At 43.7% G+C, this 18199-nt stretch overlaps 1 protein-coding gene across 6 annotated transcripts in view; it reads left to right on the plus strand.

The window, feature by feature from the left end:
• The window catches only part of NUMB (NUMB endocytic adaptor protein), a 175212-nt gene that overhangs the window by 119316 nt on the left and 37697 nt on the right, over positions 1 to 18199 (plus strand). For all 6 annotated transcript variants that reach the window (XM_073608895.1, XM_073608896.1, XM_073608894.1 and 3 more), the window contains 2 exons: positions 6786 to 6921; positions 12500 to 12574. In XM_073608895.1, the coding sequence (XP_073464996.1) occupies positions 6796 to 6921; positions 12500 to 12574 (201 nt within the window). In that variant the 5' untranslated portion in view covers positions 6786 to 6795. The remainder of the gene's footprint in view (positions 1 to 6785; positions 6922 to 12499; positions 12575 to 18199) is intronic.

Below are 18199 nucleotides of genomic sequence, written 5' to 3' on the forward strand. Positions count from 1 at the left end.
TGGGGGTTCCTATAGCCAGATCCATTGGACTCGTGTTCCAGAACTTAGGAAGCGGTATACTGACGGAAGCACTCAAGCGGAGTGTGGGACGTTCCGTGACAGTCCCAATGAGCACAGTGGCCTCCATCTGTAAACGGAAGAAGTTTGGAACCTGGGGGGGCGTGTCCGGATGTAAGCCGAGGAAGACGTGCAGGCACAGAGCTACGCTCATCCTGAAGTTATCCATTGCCATCCTGCCTGCAGCGCTACCCGCTAAACTATCCTGCCTGTCCCTGGGCACCATCTGCCTCAGCCCCAGCCTGCATTTTGAAGCCTGGTCACCGGGCTGTGTAGCTGCACGGCCTTCTCCATTCACCGAGGCCACCGCCATCTTGAGGCCTACAGAACGGAGGGAGTTATCCACTGTCATCCTGCCCACAGAGCTACCCAGTGAGCCTCCAAAACTATCCTACCTGTCCCTGGGCATCATCTGCCTCAGCCCCAGCCTGCATTTTGAAGCCCGGCCACCGAGGCCACCGCCATCTTGAGGCCTTCAGAACGGAGGGGGTTATCCACTGCCATCCTGCCCACAGAGCTACCTGGTGAGCCTCCAAAACTATCCTGTCTGTCCCTGGGCATCATCTGCCTCAGCCCCAGCCTGAATTTTGAAGCTGTGTGGCTGCACTGTCCGCAGCCCTCTCTATCCACCCGAGGCAGCCACCATCCGCGCCCGGGTGCCGCGATCCACAGAACGGGCGGCTGCCCCACACTTAACCACTTGCAGCAGCATCCCTGGAGGGGAAGGATTAAGTGTCCAGCACAAGGGATACCTGGAAGGCTCCAAACGGCCGGCTCCTCTCACCCGCGGCCTGCCGCCATCTTGAAACCTACAGGGCCTGCTACAGCCTTCTCAGCTGGGTACTGTGACCCGCTAGAAAACGGCAGTCCCACACCCCCAACCCAACAACAGAGTCTCTGAGGGTGACAGGTAGCGGGTACAGCACCTCGGGGCTGTCAGCCGGTCTCAATTGGGCCTCCGTGTGGGATCACAGGACTGCACCAGCTAGAGATCTCTACTGTCGCTGCATGAAAGCCTCCCTCTCTGCAAACCATCAACTCTTAAAAGGGACGCAACCGTCCTTTTCATGACAGGCATATGCAGAGTCTCCAAGAAAGCTGCCCAGACATCCCGTCGCTCACCACCGGACACACGTGCGGCGGCCATCTTGCTCACTACCTCCGTGCCTCCAGCATCTGTAGCAGTACAGACGGACCCGACGATGGCGGCTCTTGCCCCACTGGCTTGGGAGGGGGCCTCTACAAGACCGCAGGCGGACCCAGAGTCACTTGGGGAACAATCCAACGCAATGATTCTGTCGGCCATAGCAGACAGTAGGTCCTCTGTGGAGGGAAAAATTGACACCCTGACTATTGAATGCGGGCTAATAAGACAAGACGTGGACAAATTTAGAGGCCGCCTCACTGAAGCGGAGCACCGAATATCAGAGGTGAAGGATACAACTGCCTCGACTGTGCAATCCGTGATTGAGTTGCAACAACAGGTTAAAATCCTTATGGCCCTTTCAGAAGACACTGAGAACCACCTCAGATGCAACAATGTGCAGGTGGTCGGGCTCCCTGAGGGTGCAGAAGGCCAGAACCCTGTTGTGTTTGCTGAAACCTTTTTCAAACAACTCCTGGGCCTGCAGCAATTGTCACCTGTATATGTTGTAGAGCGCGCGCACAGGGTGCCCACTGGTCAGAGGCCTGCTGGTGCGTGGCCACATGCCTTTCTGGTTTGCCTGCTCAATTCTCCTCGTACAACAGTAGCTCTCGTTCACCCATCTTGTCCGCCAGGCTCCTGGCATTGGTGAACATGCCACGTAGTTTAGACCGGTCGCATATTATCCTCTTATTGGGTGTTCCGAGATTGCAATTAGGACTTGCTACTATAGTTACCTTGGGTTTATGTGCTTTGGTCAACCTACCACTAATGCCCCCAATACTACCCTCTGGAATATGTTCCACGCTGACTATTTCTACCTCTGGACCCCCCCATCACCTAGTTTACTTTAAAAACCTCTCTAACTTTTTGGCCATCTTCATTCCCAGCTGATCTGCACCCTCCTCATTTAGGTGCAGTCCGTCCCTTCTATAGTACCGGTTATTGACTGAGAAGTCGGCCCAGTCCTCCAGGAACCCCCACCCCTTTCCTTACTACACCAGCTCTTCAACCACTTGTTTACTTCCCTAATCTCCCTCTGCCTTTCTGGTGTGGCTCGATGTACCGGTAGTATTCCTGAGAACACTACCTTGGAGGTCCTTTTCCTCAATTTAGCTCCTAAGTCCCTAAAATCATTCTTTAGGACACTCCATCTGCCTCTGACTTTGTCATTCGTGCCAACGTGCACCATGACAGCTGGGTATTCCCCAGCCCCTCCCAGTAATCTGTCCACCAGATCCATGATATGCCGAACCCAAGCACCCGGTAAACATTCAGCACTTCAGGTCTTTGTTACAGATTGGCCTCTGTCCTTCTAAGAATTGAGTCCTCTACCACCAGAATCTGTCTTTCCTTTCCCTTCGCCCCCCCCCCCCCACCCCCCCCCCCCCCCCCCCCCCTTACCTGGAGGAGCTCTTCTCTCGGCACCCGGCAGCTAGGAGAGTCCCTCAGCTCCAGTAGTGCTGGTCCCTGACTGGTTTCACCAATGTCACTCAATGGAGCATACTTATTGTGATGCTCCAGCCCTGGATCAGCCTCCCTGGCACTTCCCCCTCTACCCTTCCTGACTGTCACCCATCTACTCTTTGCTAGTGCCTGCACCTCTTTGTCTCCTCCCGCCTCTGTGCTGGCCCCTTCTGGCACCTGCCGTGTATGTTCCTGGCTCTCCTTTAGTACGGAGGGACTTCTCAGTGCTCACAGTTGCTTCCCCAGATTCAGAACCTGGGCTTCCAGGGAAACAATGCGCTTACATTTTGCACAGCAGTATTCACCCTCGATCGGATGAACAAGGAACGCATACATGCCGCAAGATGTACAACGAGTCGCCTCTCCACACCCGCCGGGCATCGTACCTATTAAATTTATTGGGGATTATACCCTGTCCAAATTACTTAACTAGCTTCCTCACACTAAAACTCAACAAGACAATACACAGGTACTCGCAGACCTACGTGCACTCGCAGACCTGCGCACTTGCAGAACTATGTGCACTCACAATACACAAGTACACAGTACACAATACACAAGTACTAACGATCCACACACACTACTCAGACAACACTCAGGTACTCACACTACACAGGTACTATGACCCCTGTTCTCTCAGTTCCCCATCACGCTTCACCCGCTCATTGACAAGTCATTTCTCAAATATAGGCATTGCCATCACCTGTTTCCCCTGTTTTTTACATTTCTCTTTCGGCCAGGGAATATCTTGGCCAACAACTGAATGGAGCCAGGGATAGAGGACTGTGCGGGAAGCTGTCACATACATGAGTTTCCTAACGCAGGCACGGCTCTGAGTACTAGTGTGCCTCTGTACGCCAGCTTAGTGTTGATCTTTATTACTGCCAGTTTCCTAATCTGAGAACTGGCAGTAATTCTTTAAGAATTTGTTGCTGCCATAGTGATAGATTTTTTTAAAGTAACGGTAGAAAGAACTGCCTGAATTTGCTGCATATGTCGCTATTGTTAAGGACACTAGAGTAAATGCTTGCCTGAATTAGGCTCAGGTGGTAGTTAAATTCATTGCCTCCAGAAAAATACCAATAGGGCTGTTTTAGGTTCCCCTTATGGTGTTTTAGCAAATGAAATGTGATTCTGTTGGGGTTTAGTTGTTGGTCGGTTCTGATTATTCACACATTGTACACATGGCAGTGGTCCAGTGATGAATCAAATCTTCCTCTGATGCCATATGGGTACTTTCTGAAAGTATAGCTAAATATTGAAAATATGGGTGCTTAGTTAATACAAATACAGGTTTTCCTTTTATTGGTCTTTAGCAAAAAAATCTGTAATTTTGTTATCAGCTATCCGAAATAAATGATTGATGTACACCATTAGCCATACACAATGAGCCTGCTGAGCAGTCCAGACGTTCTTGCGCAGTGTTGTGTTTTTTTTGTTTTTTTTTTTCTTTTCAGCTTTTCCTTGGCTAGTGAGTGTGTGTGCTATCCCAGCAGATTTTTGTACATCTGTGATGTGATATTAGTCTTGCAGTTTGTGGATGCTCTGTAATTTTTAACTTTACAGTAAGGAGATATCATGCTTCAATCCTTTGTGCACTTGATAGGGAAGCAAAATAGACTAACATTCTTCTAATTAGAAAAGGTGCCCTAAGGATGTCCTTTTTCTGTGCATTTCAGGTTTCAAGATACATTGTACAACGTTTATGATCTTTCATCAGTCAAGAGAAGTCCACTGTCACTTTTTTTTCTCTTGGTGTCAGGAAAACTTGGCAGAAGGGACTCCTACAGATAGAGGAATGAAGCAGCAGACATAAATGACACTTAGTGCTTTTAATTGAGGCAGGTACACACTATAGAAAGATATGCCTTGTTCATATTTCATGTCTGACAAGGGAGGACCCCCACTATGCCAACATCCAAATGTTAGAGAAAAAGGATTGAAAGAGTAACTAGGACTTTCTCAGAGAAAAGGGTATCCCCCGCTATCTGGATTCTTAAGACGCTCCTACCCTATCTGGTGTTTTTAATTGGCTCCATTAGTGATGTCCCAAGTGGGGGATACCCAATATACTATTACAAGGCTTCCTTACCCTTATCTGGTGACTAGCATGCTCTATTCAGGATTACACAAAGAGGCAGCTCCATTTTTGAGGGGTATACTATCTATGATACCCATAATTGGATTCCTGTGCTTGACTTACCCACCCCCGCACTGAACTTTGACTGATATTTTACTTTTGATAGAGTTGCCGGTTTTTTTGGTCACCCTGGAGCAGCCATTCTCAACCAGGGTTCCGTGGAACCCTGGGGTTCCTCCAGAGGTTGCTAGGGGTTCCTTGACCTGTGGCTGATGAACCACCTATTTGATAATGCCTACAGAGTTCAAGGTTCAGCACCACTTGGCAAAGCCAGCAGCATGACACCAAATATCTTTTTAGCTGTCTTTAAGAGTGGCTTTCTGATTACCACTTTAAGGGGAGACATTCTTCCTATTGACCACCAATAGCAGGAGCATTGTTCCTATTGAGCCCTGATGATTTGGTTTTAGTAAGGGTTCCTCGACACATGAAAATTATTTTTTGGGGTTCCTCTAGTGTTAAAAGGTTGAGACAGCCTGCCCTGGAGGGTGGATCTCCACCGGTCCAGGTGTCCTATGTGGGATTTGAGCGTCTTTAATACTTGGATTCCCGCTCTTTGGGAAGACTGACTTTCTCTCCCTGTGTTTTGTGTGGTCTCACCCATTACCTGATCTTCAAGGTGAAACACCACCTACCCAGTATGTCCTGAGGTAGTAATTAGATGCAAAATGCGTTGACAAGCAAGCATGGAGGAATTCATGGACCTGACCTTTTGATAATTAGCTACGCCTTTTCTGCATGTTGATGGTCTTTTCACCAGGGGCGTAACTAGAAATAGCAGGGCCCCATAGCAAAATGTTGTATGGGGCCCCCCTGCAAACAGCCCCCCCCCCCAACAGCTGCCCTAGTGTCAATGCAGCGTGACCTGTGCCCCATGCAGCGTGACCTGTTCCCCATGCAGCGTGACCTGTGCCCCATGCAGCGTGACCTGTGCCCCATACAGCCTGGTCTGCCTGTGCCCCATACAGCCCCACCTATGCAGAGGAAGAGGCAAGCCACCCGGATCAGCAGAGAGCGGGATTGCCCGCTGTAATAGCTTTCATTTGAATTTCCTATCTTCCCGGGGTTCATCGTCACATAGCCCCACCTCTTGGCCCGACGCCTTTGATGACGTCACATGCCCCGCATTGGATCAGCGTTCTGTCTATCAAAGGCACCGGGCCAAAAGGTGGAGCTATGTGACGTGAGCCCCGGGAACACTGAAAGTTCTAATGAAAGCTCTTACATCGGGCAATTCAGCTCTCTGCTGATACGGACAGCTCGCCTCTTCCTTTCCTCTCTCTTCCCCTGGCTGGGAGACTGTGCCAGCGGTGCTCTTATCCTCACTGGGCCCCACTCGGCTGCGGGCCCCATAGCGCCCACATGGGTCGCTATGGTGGTAGTTACGCCCCTGCTTTTCACCATTTCACTGAAAGGATCCATGCCTCTATGTCTGTAATTGGGTATTGACCTTTGTCTAGTAGAGGGTGTTTTTGTTTTATTATATGTGTGGTTTTAACATTTTTGTAATAGACATATTTCTTATACTCACTGCCTCATGTTGTGCCCATATTTCATGTCTGGTGTTTACAACCACTTTTAAAGATGGCCTATATTCAAGAGACCCTGTCCTCTACCAGATGCCTTCCTACAGTACAGGCATGTTTTTTTGCTTCCACCTTATCGACTTCCGATGTAGTTTGGTCACATGACTAGTGATTCCGGAAAGATCTATAAACTTTGTACAGAGGGTGAGCATCTCTCTCCAATGAGGGCACAGAGTGTGGTCAAACACATAGTAAACTATTTTCTGTGTGCCAATTAACCTACCAGTAGGTCTTTAGAGTGTTGGGAGTATATGCCTGTAGACAGGAAGTACATTTAAAAAAAAAAAAAGCTAGAAACCATTTTTTTTTTTTTTTTTTTTTACATTTTAAAAATATTGTTTTCAAGACTGTTTTTTTTACAGTCTAATCTAAAATTTTATGCGCTCTTAAGGTTGTCAAACATGAACAAGCTTCGTCAGAGTTTTCGGCGGAAGAAAGATGTGTATGTTCCAGAGGCTAGCCGACCCCATCAATGGCAAACGGATGAAGAATCTGTCAGGATTGGAAAATGTAGCTTTCAAGTTAAGGTAATTGCACCACGGTAAAACGTATTTATTTATATTCTTGGTAGATTGATACATTGGGGTTGGTTTACTAAAAGTGGAGAGTGCAAAATTTAGTACAACTCTGCATAAAAACCAATCCGCTTCCTGTTTTTTTTATTTGTTTATTTATTTTTTGTCAAAGCCTAATTGAACAAGCTGAAGTTAGAAGACGATTGGCTACCAAACCTGCATCAGATTTTGCACTCTCCACTTTTAGTAAATCAACCCAATTTTGTGCCTTTTATATACTTTCCTATTTTACTTGCATTCTCAAGATGAATACTTATAACCAGAGCATACATTTGACTGTTTTTCTGCTTGTTTTACTTATAATGGGTTCACTATATAATCTGTCTTGTGTCCACAGGTAGACCCCTCTTTGTGGTTTGCACTGAGGAAATGAAAATACTGTTAAATATTACCTCTTTTTTGCACTGAAACTATGCTAAAGATACCTCGCAGTCCAAAGTTTAAAATTTAGCACGAATGTGCATGCAAGGCATAAAGTTGCCTTGCTTTTACATCAGTGCACTGCATGCAGAATTTTCAGACATGAGAAGAAAAAAAAGTAGTACAGATATAGTGCTTTACAACTGCCCAAATACTGTGTGGAAGCATGTGATTTTAAAGAAAAATGTGGAATTTTAATATCTTAATTGTTCTGTATAGTACACAGACATAGACCATGGGTTATGGGTCCGTACCTTCAGGTGACTGTCCACTGGCAAAGCTCTTGAGGACAAACCCACTGAGCTGCCTCCCCTCTAACCCTCCCTCACTCCTGTGTGTCCTCCATTTTGGTCTAGTGTATGTAGATGGTGGACCTCTTCTTCCCAGGGAAAAAGAGCCTCGCTACTTTTATTATTTTTCCTAAGAATTCTTCAATCAACCTCAATATTTACAGAAGCTGTGTATCCAGATTAGTAAAAAATTCGGACCTGTACGGTGTGGGGATGGCCTCGGGCACTGGATCCTGCATGGGCACTCACCTTGACACTTAGTGCAGTGTGTTGTGTTTAGCTGCAGGGTGCTATACAGGTTCAGGATTTTTCCCTCCTTCAAAGATCCTCACAAAACTCTGTCTTATACAGTGCCTTGCAAAAGTATTCACCCCCTTGGCTTTTTACCTATATTGTTACATTACAGCCTTTAGGTAAATTTTTTTAAATCTTTTTTAATCAGGCCCCAGAGGCTGCAACACCTAAGCAAGAGGCACCACTAACCAAACACTGCCATAAAGACCAAGGAATTCTCCAAACAAATAAGGGACAATGTTGTTGAGAAGTACAAGTCAGGGTTAGGTTATAAAAAAAATATCCAAATCTTTGATTATACCTAGGAGCACCATCATATCTATCATAACCAAATGGAAAGAACATGGCACAACAGCAAACCTGCCAAGAGACGGCCGCACACCAAAACTCATGGACCAGACAAGGAGGGCATTAATCAGAGAGGCAGCACATAGACCAAAGGTAACTCTGGAGGAGCTGCAGAGTTCCACAGCAGAGACTGGAGTATCTGTACATAGGACAACAAAGCCGTATGCTCCATAGAGTTGGGCTTTATAGCAGAGTGGCCAGAAGAAAGCCATTACCTTCAGCAGAAAACAAAATGGCACATTTTGAGTTTGCAAGAAGGCATGTGGGAGACTCCCAAAATTTATGGAGGAAGGTGCTCTGGTCTGATGAGACTAAAATTTAACTTTTTGGCCATCAAAGAAAACGCTATGTCTGGCACAAACTCAACACATCACATCACCCAAAGAACACCATACCCACTGTCAAACATGATGGTGGCAACATTATGCTGTGGGGATGTTTTTCAGCAGTCGGGACTGGGAAACTGGTCAGAATTGAGTGAAAGATGGATGGTACTAAATACAGGGATATTGAGCAAAACCTGTACCGCTCTGTGTGTGATTTGAGGCTAGGATGGAGGTTCACCTTCCAGCAGGACAATGACCCCAAACACACTGCTAAAGCAACACTTGAGTGGTTTAAGGGGAAACATGTAAATGTGTTGGAATGTCCTAGTCAAAGCCCAGACCTCAATCCCAATAGAAAATCTGTGGTCAGACTTAAAGATTGCTATTCACAAGCGCAGACCATCCAACTTGAAGGAGCTGGAGCAGTTTTGCAAGGAGGAATGGGCAAAAATCCCAGTGGTAAGATCATAGAGACTTATGCAAAGCGACTTGGAGCTGTGATTTGCTGCAAAAGGTGGCCCTTTTAGGGGGGTGAATAGTTATGCAAATGGACTTTTTCTGTTATTTTGTCCTATTTGTTCACATTATTGCTTTACAATAAAAAAAAAAAAAAAATCTTCAAAGTTGTGGGCATGTTCTGTAAATTAAATGATGCAAATCTTCAAAAAATCCATGTTGATTCCAGGTTGTGAGGCAACAAAACAAGAAAAAATGCCAAGGTGGGTGAATACTTTTGCAAGGTACTTTTAAATACAGGGTTTACTGTGAAATGGACAGATTCACCCGTCTTTTATATTTGAATAAACATCTAACTATTTCACCTAAAGGTATCTTTTTACCTTTAGGGATCTTTTGCATAGAAAAACTGAAACTTTCTTGCTTTTTAGGCTGGCAGGTCCAGCACCCAACAATCGCTAACTTGTCTGTTAGAATGTAGCCACCTGGACCTGGAACATGTGCAACCAACATGGTCCTGTTCAGGATCCTGCTTTATCAGAGAACCTTCAGCGATTTACTTCACCATGTTGACCCTTTTCTAGTGGTCACCACACAAATTTCCAGGATGGCTTTGCTTTCTTTACATGCAAATATGTTTAGGTTGCATACAAAAGACACCTCATATGCTTACCCTTTAAGGGAGGCCATCTTTTTGGTGAAGCTTTGGAAGACATTATTAGAGGTGTTGCTAGAAAAAAAAAAAGAGGACGCTGCTAAGGTTCTCCTCGAAAACATCTACCCTCGCCAAGCGTCGAACATTGGGTTCCAGAAATCATGACTTCTAAAATACTACTTAACTGCCGCAAAACACCTGATGCCCACTTTCTGGAAAATGTCCAAAATTCCTGCATTGACATTATGGGTCAATGCAGTTATTGATATCGTGAGAATGGAAAAACTTCCGACATTAGATTCCAGGGACAAGTTTAAAGATTTAGTTATCCTGGATTCAATTCTCATCCTCTAAATCCATGAAATGGAAAATGTAACTCCTTTTCTCCTTCTCCCCCACCCCAGTCAATTGACATGATGGACACAACCTCTCTTTTGAGTTCATTACTAGGTTGACTCCTCTTGAACAGCAACAACCATAGATAGACCGAAATTCAGCTGAACCAGCTGATTTGCAAGCCATCTATGGCTAACTTTAGTTTATGCTTTTGTGAAGAAACACATTCTAGATTTGTTTTTTCTAACAATTAAATTTTGCACTACATTAAATCAGCATGAATGCATTACCCTGTGTACTTTTATACCTTCTGTAGGTCTATTTCAAACATTTCACATGGATAAATAAATATTGCATGGGTGATATTTTTCAGGTATTTCTCTGTCCCATGCTTTCAATGCTAGTTTGATATTGCATGAGGACTCATGCACCAAAAGTGCAACATTTTAAAGCATTCAGGCATTAATTTTTTTACTGATCTGAATTCAGTCCATTGTTCTTTGTCAATTGGCTTGTGCACACAGCCACATAAATGTTGGTAAACTAGTACTATATTCAGATCACAAAAAAAAAATCTGCATTACTGGTCTGTATTTTTATGCATTTACAATGTGTGTAAATCACACCACTGCCCCCCCCCCCCCCCTTAATTCTGAAAGCTTAAGCCATTGTTAACATTAGGGCAATTAGTTTTGCAAGCGATTTCAGCTGCAGTTATGCACTGCAGTTGGTGTCAGTTTTTTTGTGCAAGTGCTATGCAAATGTAATGCAATTTTAGTAAATTTAGTAAATTTAACTTTTTCCAGACTTTAAAGACCCTGTAATTACAGAAAAAAAAAATACTAGTTGATTAGTTAGAAATGCAGTCAACTCCTAATTTTTGTCTTGTGAAATGCCACATGGCTTTTTGTGGACAGAAATTGCAAGAATTGGTGGCAGACCTGCCCATTTGTCTTATGTTTTAAAGTACTAAAGCCCTCCCTTTCTTATCACACCATAGTGACGAACTGCAATTCTGATTGGTCAAAGTGGTCACCTGCCACCATGTGACCAGTCAGAATTGCTTTGATTTGTCCTGGAAGCCCTAAGGAAAGAAGGGTAAGAAGAGCGAGGCTTTCAAATCCCCTGGAGGTCAGTGCAGGGAGGACCGTTGTGGTGGGGAGGGTGTAGGGTGGTGTTTCACCTTTTCATTTTTTTGTGAAAAGGTGAACTTACACTTTAGGCCTTATGCACAGTGGATGTTTTTGGATGTTTTTACAGCTGCTGTTTTTGGCTTCAGATGTTTTTTTCTACAATCAAACTCTCCAGCATATTATCCTATGTGTCCATGCACACGTAAGCTGTTTGTTATCTGTTTTTGGCTGGGGTGGTTTTTGGCTGTAAACTCCCTCACCCCCAAAACTAGTGGGTTCTGAGAGGCATTTTTCAGCTGTAAATACGCTCTTAACGTTAAACGCCAATAAACATTCAAACGCGGCTCACTTTTTTTTTATTTTTAACATTTTTGATCCATTGAAAAAAAAAGAAACGCTAACTGCTATTGCAAAAAACTTTAAAAAACTCACTGCAAAGCTACTGGCATTTTTATAACATTAATATAACGTCCAGTGTGCATGAGGCCTTAAAGTTAAAGCGTTTGTTACCCTAACAAAAAAATTTAAAATAAATCCTGTTCCTTCAAAGCATGTTATACAGCACAGTGCTTGTGCTGTGTAATTTTGGCCCTATCACCTAAAAATACCTGGCTTGTCCTGACAGTTTCTGCCCTCCTCCCTGTAAACTGACCACGGTTTATCATGGCTGCTGAGCCTGAACACCATGGTCAGTTTGTGCCTCCGTCATCCGCAGCTCTCCTATGTCCTCTCCCAGCTTGTCTGCTCTGTGTCAAGTGCCTGCCCCCTTCCCTCCTGCTGCTGAAATTACTTTTAATATCTTAGATTATCTTCTTTGTTTCCTAATGATATGTGCTCCTGTCTGTTTTTTTAACAAAAATGCCAGCTATACCTCATTACATAGCAGCGCTTACGTGACCGGCTGGCTCTCTCCTCCCAACTGACCTTAGCGGGGGAATCTGGGGCCCGCCCGCCTACTGCAGCTGTCAAATGGGGAGAGGAGAGAGCCATCCGGTCACTTGAGTGCAGAGCGACACTTTGAAATCAGGTATAGCCAGCATTTTTTTTTTTAATAAAACAGACAGGAGCACATATCCTTAGGAAACAGATTATATGACGTTATCAGAGTGGGTTAACAACCACTTTAAATTAAACCTGGAGTTAGGTTTAAACAAGAGAATATGAGATGTTAATTTAGCGTCTACATACACTTTAAAGCTGAATAAAATGTTTTATTTTCACAGAATTGATTGCTTTCAGACATTAACCATACTTTTTATCCTTCTCCTTTAGTACCTAGGACACGTGGAAGTAGATGAATCCCGGGGCATGCACATTTGTGAAGATGCAGTAAAAAGATTAAAATCGGTATGTATTTTGTCTTAAATTTGTGTGATTTTTACATTGGTTGACTTTATTTTAAGACAAACTGTTGTGCTTTAGTATTTAAAAGGCAAAGAAATGGGATGTGCAAACTGAATCCATTAAGGGCTGTTCTGAAAAATGTTCCTGTGCAGGTGTAGTGTGCACATAGCCACATAACTTATACAGTGTCTATGGGCAAAAATACACTGCAGCTTCCAGGAGCCACAACAAAAAGCTTATTCTCTACAGCCAAACCTCTAATATATATGACTATGTGCAAGAACCTAAACTGTCAAAAGTGTAGGATGGTTGTTAATTATGAAAGGTCATTTAATCTCTTAGAAAAAGGCATTCTGTTGTATGTATGGCATGGCAGTAACAGTAGTTCCGATTTTATCTGGCTGGAATGCTTGTTAACATTACATTTCCTATACTTTGGCAGCTAGCTTGTTATGAGCAAACTACCCTAATATATGTGTCTAACATGATTCTGCTTAAAAAAGCCGCAAAAAAAAATAGTGATGTTTAAAGTGAATTAATCCATAGTATCCATTAAGGTTAATGTAATTTTAGTCTTATTTAAAGATAGATTCTCATAGTTCCTATGTCTTACTGTAATTTTGTAGTGTTCTTTGTCCATAATATATATAGCCAAAATCAGAACTAGAATTTGAAGCATGATGGGTTTTTTATCATCTTTTGAGGGACATGAGAATTTAGAAATTCTTAGACATTTGGGTTATACTGTCATGTACAGGAGGTTAGAACACTGGCAATCCAAAAACATTGCCCAGGCCCGATTCAGTACTACCTGGGAGGTTAAACGTCTTTTTTCTTTAGTTCTGCTGAAATGGAATTTACTGTAACTCTAATATTTCCCTTTTTTTTTTTTTTTTTTTCCTTAAAGTGATTGTAAAGTCTCATTTGTTGTTTTTAGAGAAAAAAAATAACCTTTTATACTTTCCTGCCCTGTGCAGTGGTTTTGCACAGGGCAGCACAGATCCTCCTCTTCTCTGGTCCCTCTTTGGCTCTCCTGGCCCCTCGCTCCTGTCGAGTGCCCCCACAGCAAGCAGCTTTGCGCCTCTGCTGTGTCTCAGCCAATCGGTAGGCGAGTCCTGGATGGCCGAGGTGCTCGCGGACACCACTGGAGAGAGATGGGCCTTGGGTAAGTATTAGGGGGGCTGGGGCGGCAGCTGCACACAGGTTTTTTATCTTAATGCATTAAGATAAAAAAACTTCTGACTTTACAACCACTTTAATCAATGCAGATTATTTTTTGTTTTCAAGTCTTCAAAAATTATGCCAAAACTTGTCCTTCTCTGGATCGTCATTTCCTCAGCAATAGCTTTGGAGGCTGTACCTGGACCCCATTGGACTGGAAGATTTGTGGGGCTAGCCTGAAATGTGACCTGTGAGCACTGGTTTCTGCATTGATACACTTTTCAGACCTTTGTATACTCTGTTAGCCAAACAGCTGAGGAATTGCTTCGCAAGTAAGGCCGGTTGGGTTGAAGAACTGGGAGCTGCTTCACAGTTGGTACCGTTAAGTGACATTTTCAAATTCCTGCAACCAGCATCTTACTGCGTTAAGGGTTAAAACTGAGGGAACAGAGCTGACATCTGCTAGGTGGACTGTTACGCACCCTGTGCGCTTTCTTCTGCCATTTAGTGGTAGCACCTTCCCGCTGTGGCTCCTGCTTCTGAAACACTTTATGGATCATCTGGTCTTGCTCCTCTGCCCTTTAACCTCCCTGGCGGTATGATTATTTCGGATTTTAGGTGCTGAAAGCGGTACAATTATTTTGCATGGAAATTTGGCGTTTTATATTGTAGGTCTGTAAATCTTAACAATAACACACTTAAATCTGTCCAAACAAGAGTCTAGTAGATATCCCGGGTATGATAAAGTTTGAAACACAAAAACATAAATTATAATATAATAAATAAAAATAAATAATTAAAAAAAATAAAAATAAATAATAATAAAATAAATTTCCCCACGATTCACTATCGCTCAATTCTGCAAGTGTTCTAATTTATTATCGCTGTTTTCTAGCTGGTCTAAAGCCACTTTTGACGTAAAGGGACACTTTTTGGTTGCTATGGACAATCTCCAGTTTCCAGGCAGAAAGAACAGTGTATATCATGTAAAACTGCATGCAGGGCATGGGACAAAGCACTGGGGACAAAAGGGATGTGAAATCATTTCATACAGTACTGTAATCTGTAAGATTACAGTACTGTATGTGTTATGATTTTTACTTTTTTTTTAATTTGCCGCCAGGCTCCGCCCCCGTGCGTCGCGACGCTCGCAGGGAACGGAGCCTGGCACAGAGAGGCTTCGGAGGAGGACACAGCCCGCGGACACTGCGGGGGACATCGCAGGATCCCGGGGACAAGGTAAGTAAGGAGGCACCAGGATCCTGCAATGTAATCCCGAGTGTGGCTCGGGGTTACCGCTAATGGTGCTGAATTTTAACCCCGAGCCACACTCAGGAAAACCGCCAGGGAGGCTACCGGTGACAAGGTCACCTCCAGCCGCCTGGGACCCTTATCAAATTCAGCTACATGGATTTGTGAGTGTGCGAGGCTTTGCCTCATTTTGGGACTGGATTTGCACCGTGCAGTGCTGACACCATCCTTGGTAAAGCCAAATTCTGACCCTGCTTGGGTCTCTAGCTCTAAGTGTGCCTGAGGCCCCTTTTACTATATCTGATTCAGATTGATAGTCCTCCGTCTTGGCTGAAATATAGTTTTTCAAGATAAGTCCATACTACTTTGATTAAATCGTTGTTATTAAATTAATGCAGTACGTTTTACCCTGCAGTTGGGGCCAGATGTTCCAGGCATTGGGCTTTTAGAATTCTTACAGCTTCGAAGACCTTTCAATTGCACTCAGTATTTGAAACCTTCCTCTACAGGGATCATAAATGACTATAAAATCTTGGGTCCCTTCTGACAATGTGAAGGGGCGATTTCCCTTTGAATTTACTAATAAGTCTTCTAGTCTCACTATAGACACATGCACCTTAACAAGAGTACTGCCAAAATCCTTTTGAAGATTTCACTGATGGACAACTGGACTCCCTATTTAAATCTGTTTCAAGTATCCAGAGTGTCTCTCTGTCCCCTGTAAATTCATGTCACTGAGGATCAACTATAGGGGACCCTCCATCTCAAGGACAAAGCCTCCTGGACCTTTTGGACAAGTATCTGGAGCCCTGTATTTCAGCTGTGATGGTCTCTTACAAGCATCTATGCTTGTGCTTTGCATGGGATTGTTGTCTGTTCATATGCTTAGGACACTTCAGCTATACCCCTCAGATGTAATGGATACGCACGAGGAACATCAAATTTACTTGACCTTTTAAAGGAAAGCATCTTTTCAGATCTTCCTTTAACCATGTTCTGTGGTAGTCGAGTGTGAGCCTGTCTCAATGCAGGAGATTTGTGGGTGAGAGAAGAGAACCCTATCCTTTTTCTACTACCTCAGTAATGGCTCATGCGTTCAGTCTACTTCCCCATCAAGCTGAAAGATCCTAAGGCCTGAAGTCCCCAGTCTCATCTGGTCACCTCTGCATTAAGGCGTGCTCCCACTTTTCAGATTGAGAACATTTGTTTATCCTATTGGGTCTCTTGCTAGTTTACCTCTTAACATTTTAGATGCTTGGGCTTCACCTTAGTGTCCACTCAAGACCCTTAAACCTTCTTTAGTTGCCCCTCAACTTTCTGTTATTACTGCATCCCACTGTGCATTTTCCTGGATTTGAATGGGTTTATGCACCCTGGAATCTCTGTATTCTACTTTGGTAGGGCCCTGTGTTTGGGAATGGTATCCCACTTGATCTCGCTCTCCTCTCAGGGGAGACCTTTTCCATCATGGATGGTTGTATCTCTTGCAGTGCTTGATTCGCTTCAACCCTATCTTTCTCCTGGGGAATCTCTTGACCTTCAAGGGATCAGTTCCTACTGCTTCCTTCCCTAATAGGGGCCTGACTCTTCAGTGACCTCCAGTGGTTCTGGACCTTGCTCATGGCAGTGACCCTTATGTCCACCCTAGTGCCTCTTCATGACATTCCCTTTGTGTATTATTCATAAGTCCACCTTAGTGCCTTTTCCCGGTATTCTCATTGTGTACCACTCAGAAGACCTTTCGTGAAGAGAGTTGTTTTCTAAATTTTTTTTACACTTGAGTTGAGCTATGGGTCCCATCATCTACAATCTCTGTGGATATTTGACCCTTCCCTATTATATCTAGACCATTTTTCACATGCATCTCTCATTGGGGTTTGTGGGATTGTTGGAAAATTTTCCATTTAATTTGACCCACATTTTCGTGTGGTCTTTTTAATCCTTTTCATTCTCTCTCTGAGTTAGTCTACATTATGGGCAAGGCACCAAGCTGGTCTTTCAGACCAAGAAGTCCCAGAATCTCTTGGTCAGATTCTAGCCAGGATGGGAATTATCCCTACCTCCCTCCTGGAAACACTCCCCTTAATGGATGTATCTTCTGGTCTACTCAAGATTCTGTTAGTAGTAGGAACGCCACATCTGTTGAGATCTCAGTGGGTATTGGCTGCCCCTTAAGCAAAAGATTGCCACTCCAATCTCTCAAATCCGTATCAAGACACCTGCCCTAATGGAACTCACAGGTGCTGGCTCTGCACAAGCTTGCGGAAAGAAAAAAATCCTGGACGGCCGCACACCATAGAAGGCATCTTTATTGATATGAAGAAATAAAATCCAAATGCAGTCACCTCATGTACAGGGAGGAACAGGAAAGATAGCTAACATGTTTCACGCCCCATCATGGCACTTATTCATAGCTGGATGATTAAAGTTTGGCTGCCCCTTATTTGGACTGCTTTAAACATCCCAAATGTATAAACAATTTCTAAATGCCCATGTCCTTTAATGGATAACGAAAATAAGCTTTTTGTACTTGCTGTAACATTTTTTTTTCCTTAAGTTCTTTGAGTGACACAGGTCCCACCCCTCTGTGTTGGTGGCCTTTATTGTCCACAAAACTGTGGCAAGATGATTGAAGGCAGGGATATATGGGGGCTGTCTTAACAAAGTTTGCTAGTGTCCCAACCTCCTGGAGGTGATGGTATAACCTACGAACCCAGTAATTTCTAAATTTCTTAGTCCCTCAGTGAATTACAAGAAAGTTCAAAAATCATTTGTATTTGCTGGATGTTTCTTGAAGCGCAGACAAAGACACAATAAACAAATAAGTAGGGAGCCTTGTTAATATATTTTAGGAAAGTGTTTATGGGTCCATATTTTAAGTTCTTGCATTGAGAAGCTTGAGTGTTTTTATGTTTCATATACTTTCCTGTCCTGTTTATCAATTTAAAGCCCCCATTTCTCTCTCAATGTCGCAGCTTCCATGCCATGACATGAAGTGCCTAAATTTAATAGTGATCTTTGTTACTTTTGACAATAATGCTAAGTTTAGCTGAATATATTTCTAAATCAAGTAGGAAGCTTGGACGACTCTGGATTGAATGAACTTCCTACCCAGAACAATGTTGTGTTTTTTTTTTTTTTGTTTAGTTTTTTTTTTATGTGAGCAAAGATTGGAACCTGGTGAACTTTTACTTCCTAACTAAAATAACAGTAGCC

This window comes from Aquarana catesbeiana, linkage group LG13 (genome assembly GCF_042186555.1).
Source record: "Aquarana catesbeiana isolate 2022-GZ linkage group LG13, ASM4218655v1, whole genome shotgun sequence".
NCBI classification, from domain to species: Eukaryota; Metazoa; Chordata; class Amphibia; order Anura; family Ranidae; genus Aquarana; species Aquarana catesbeiana.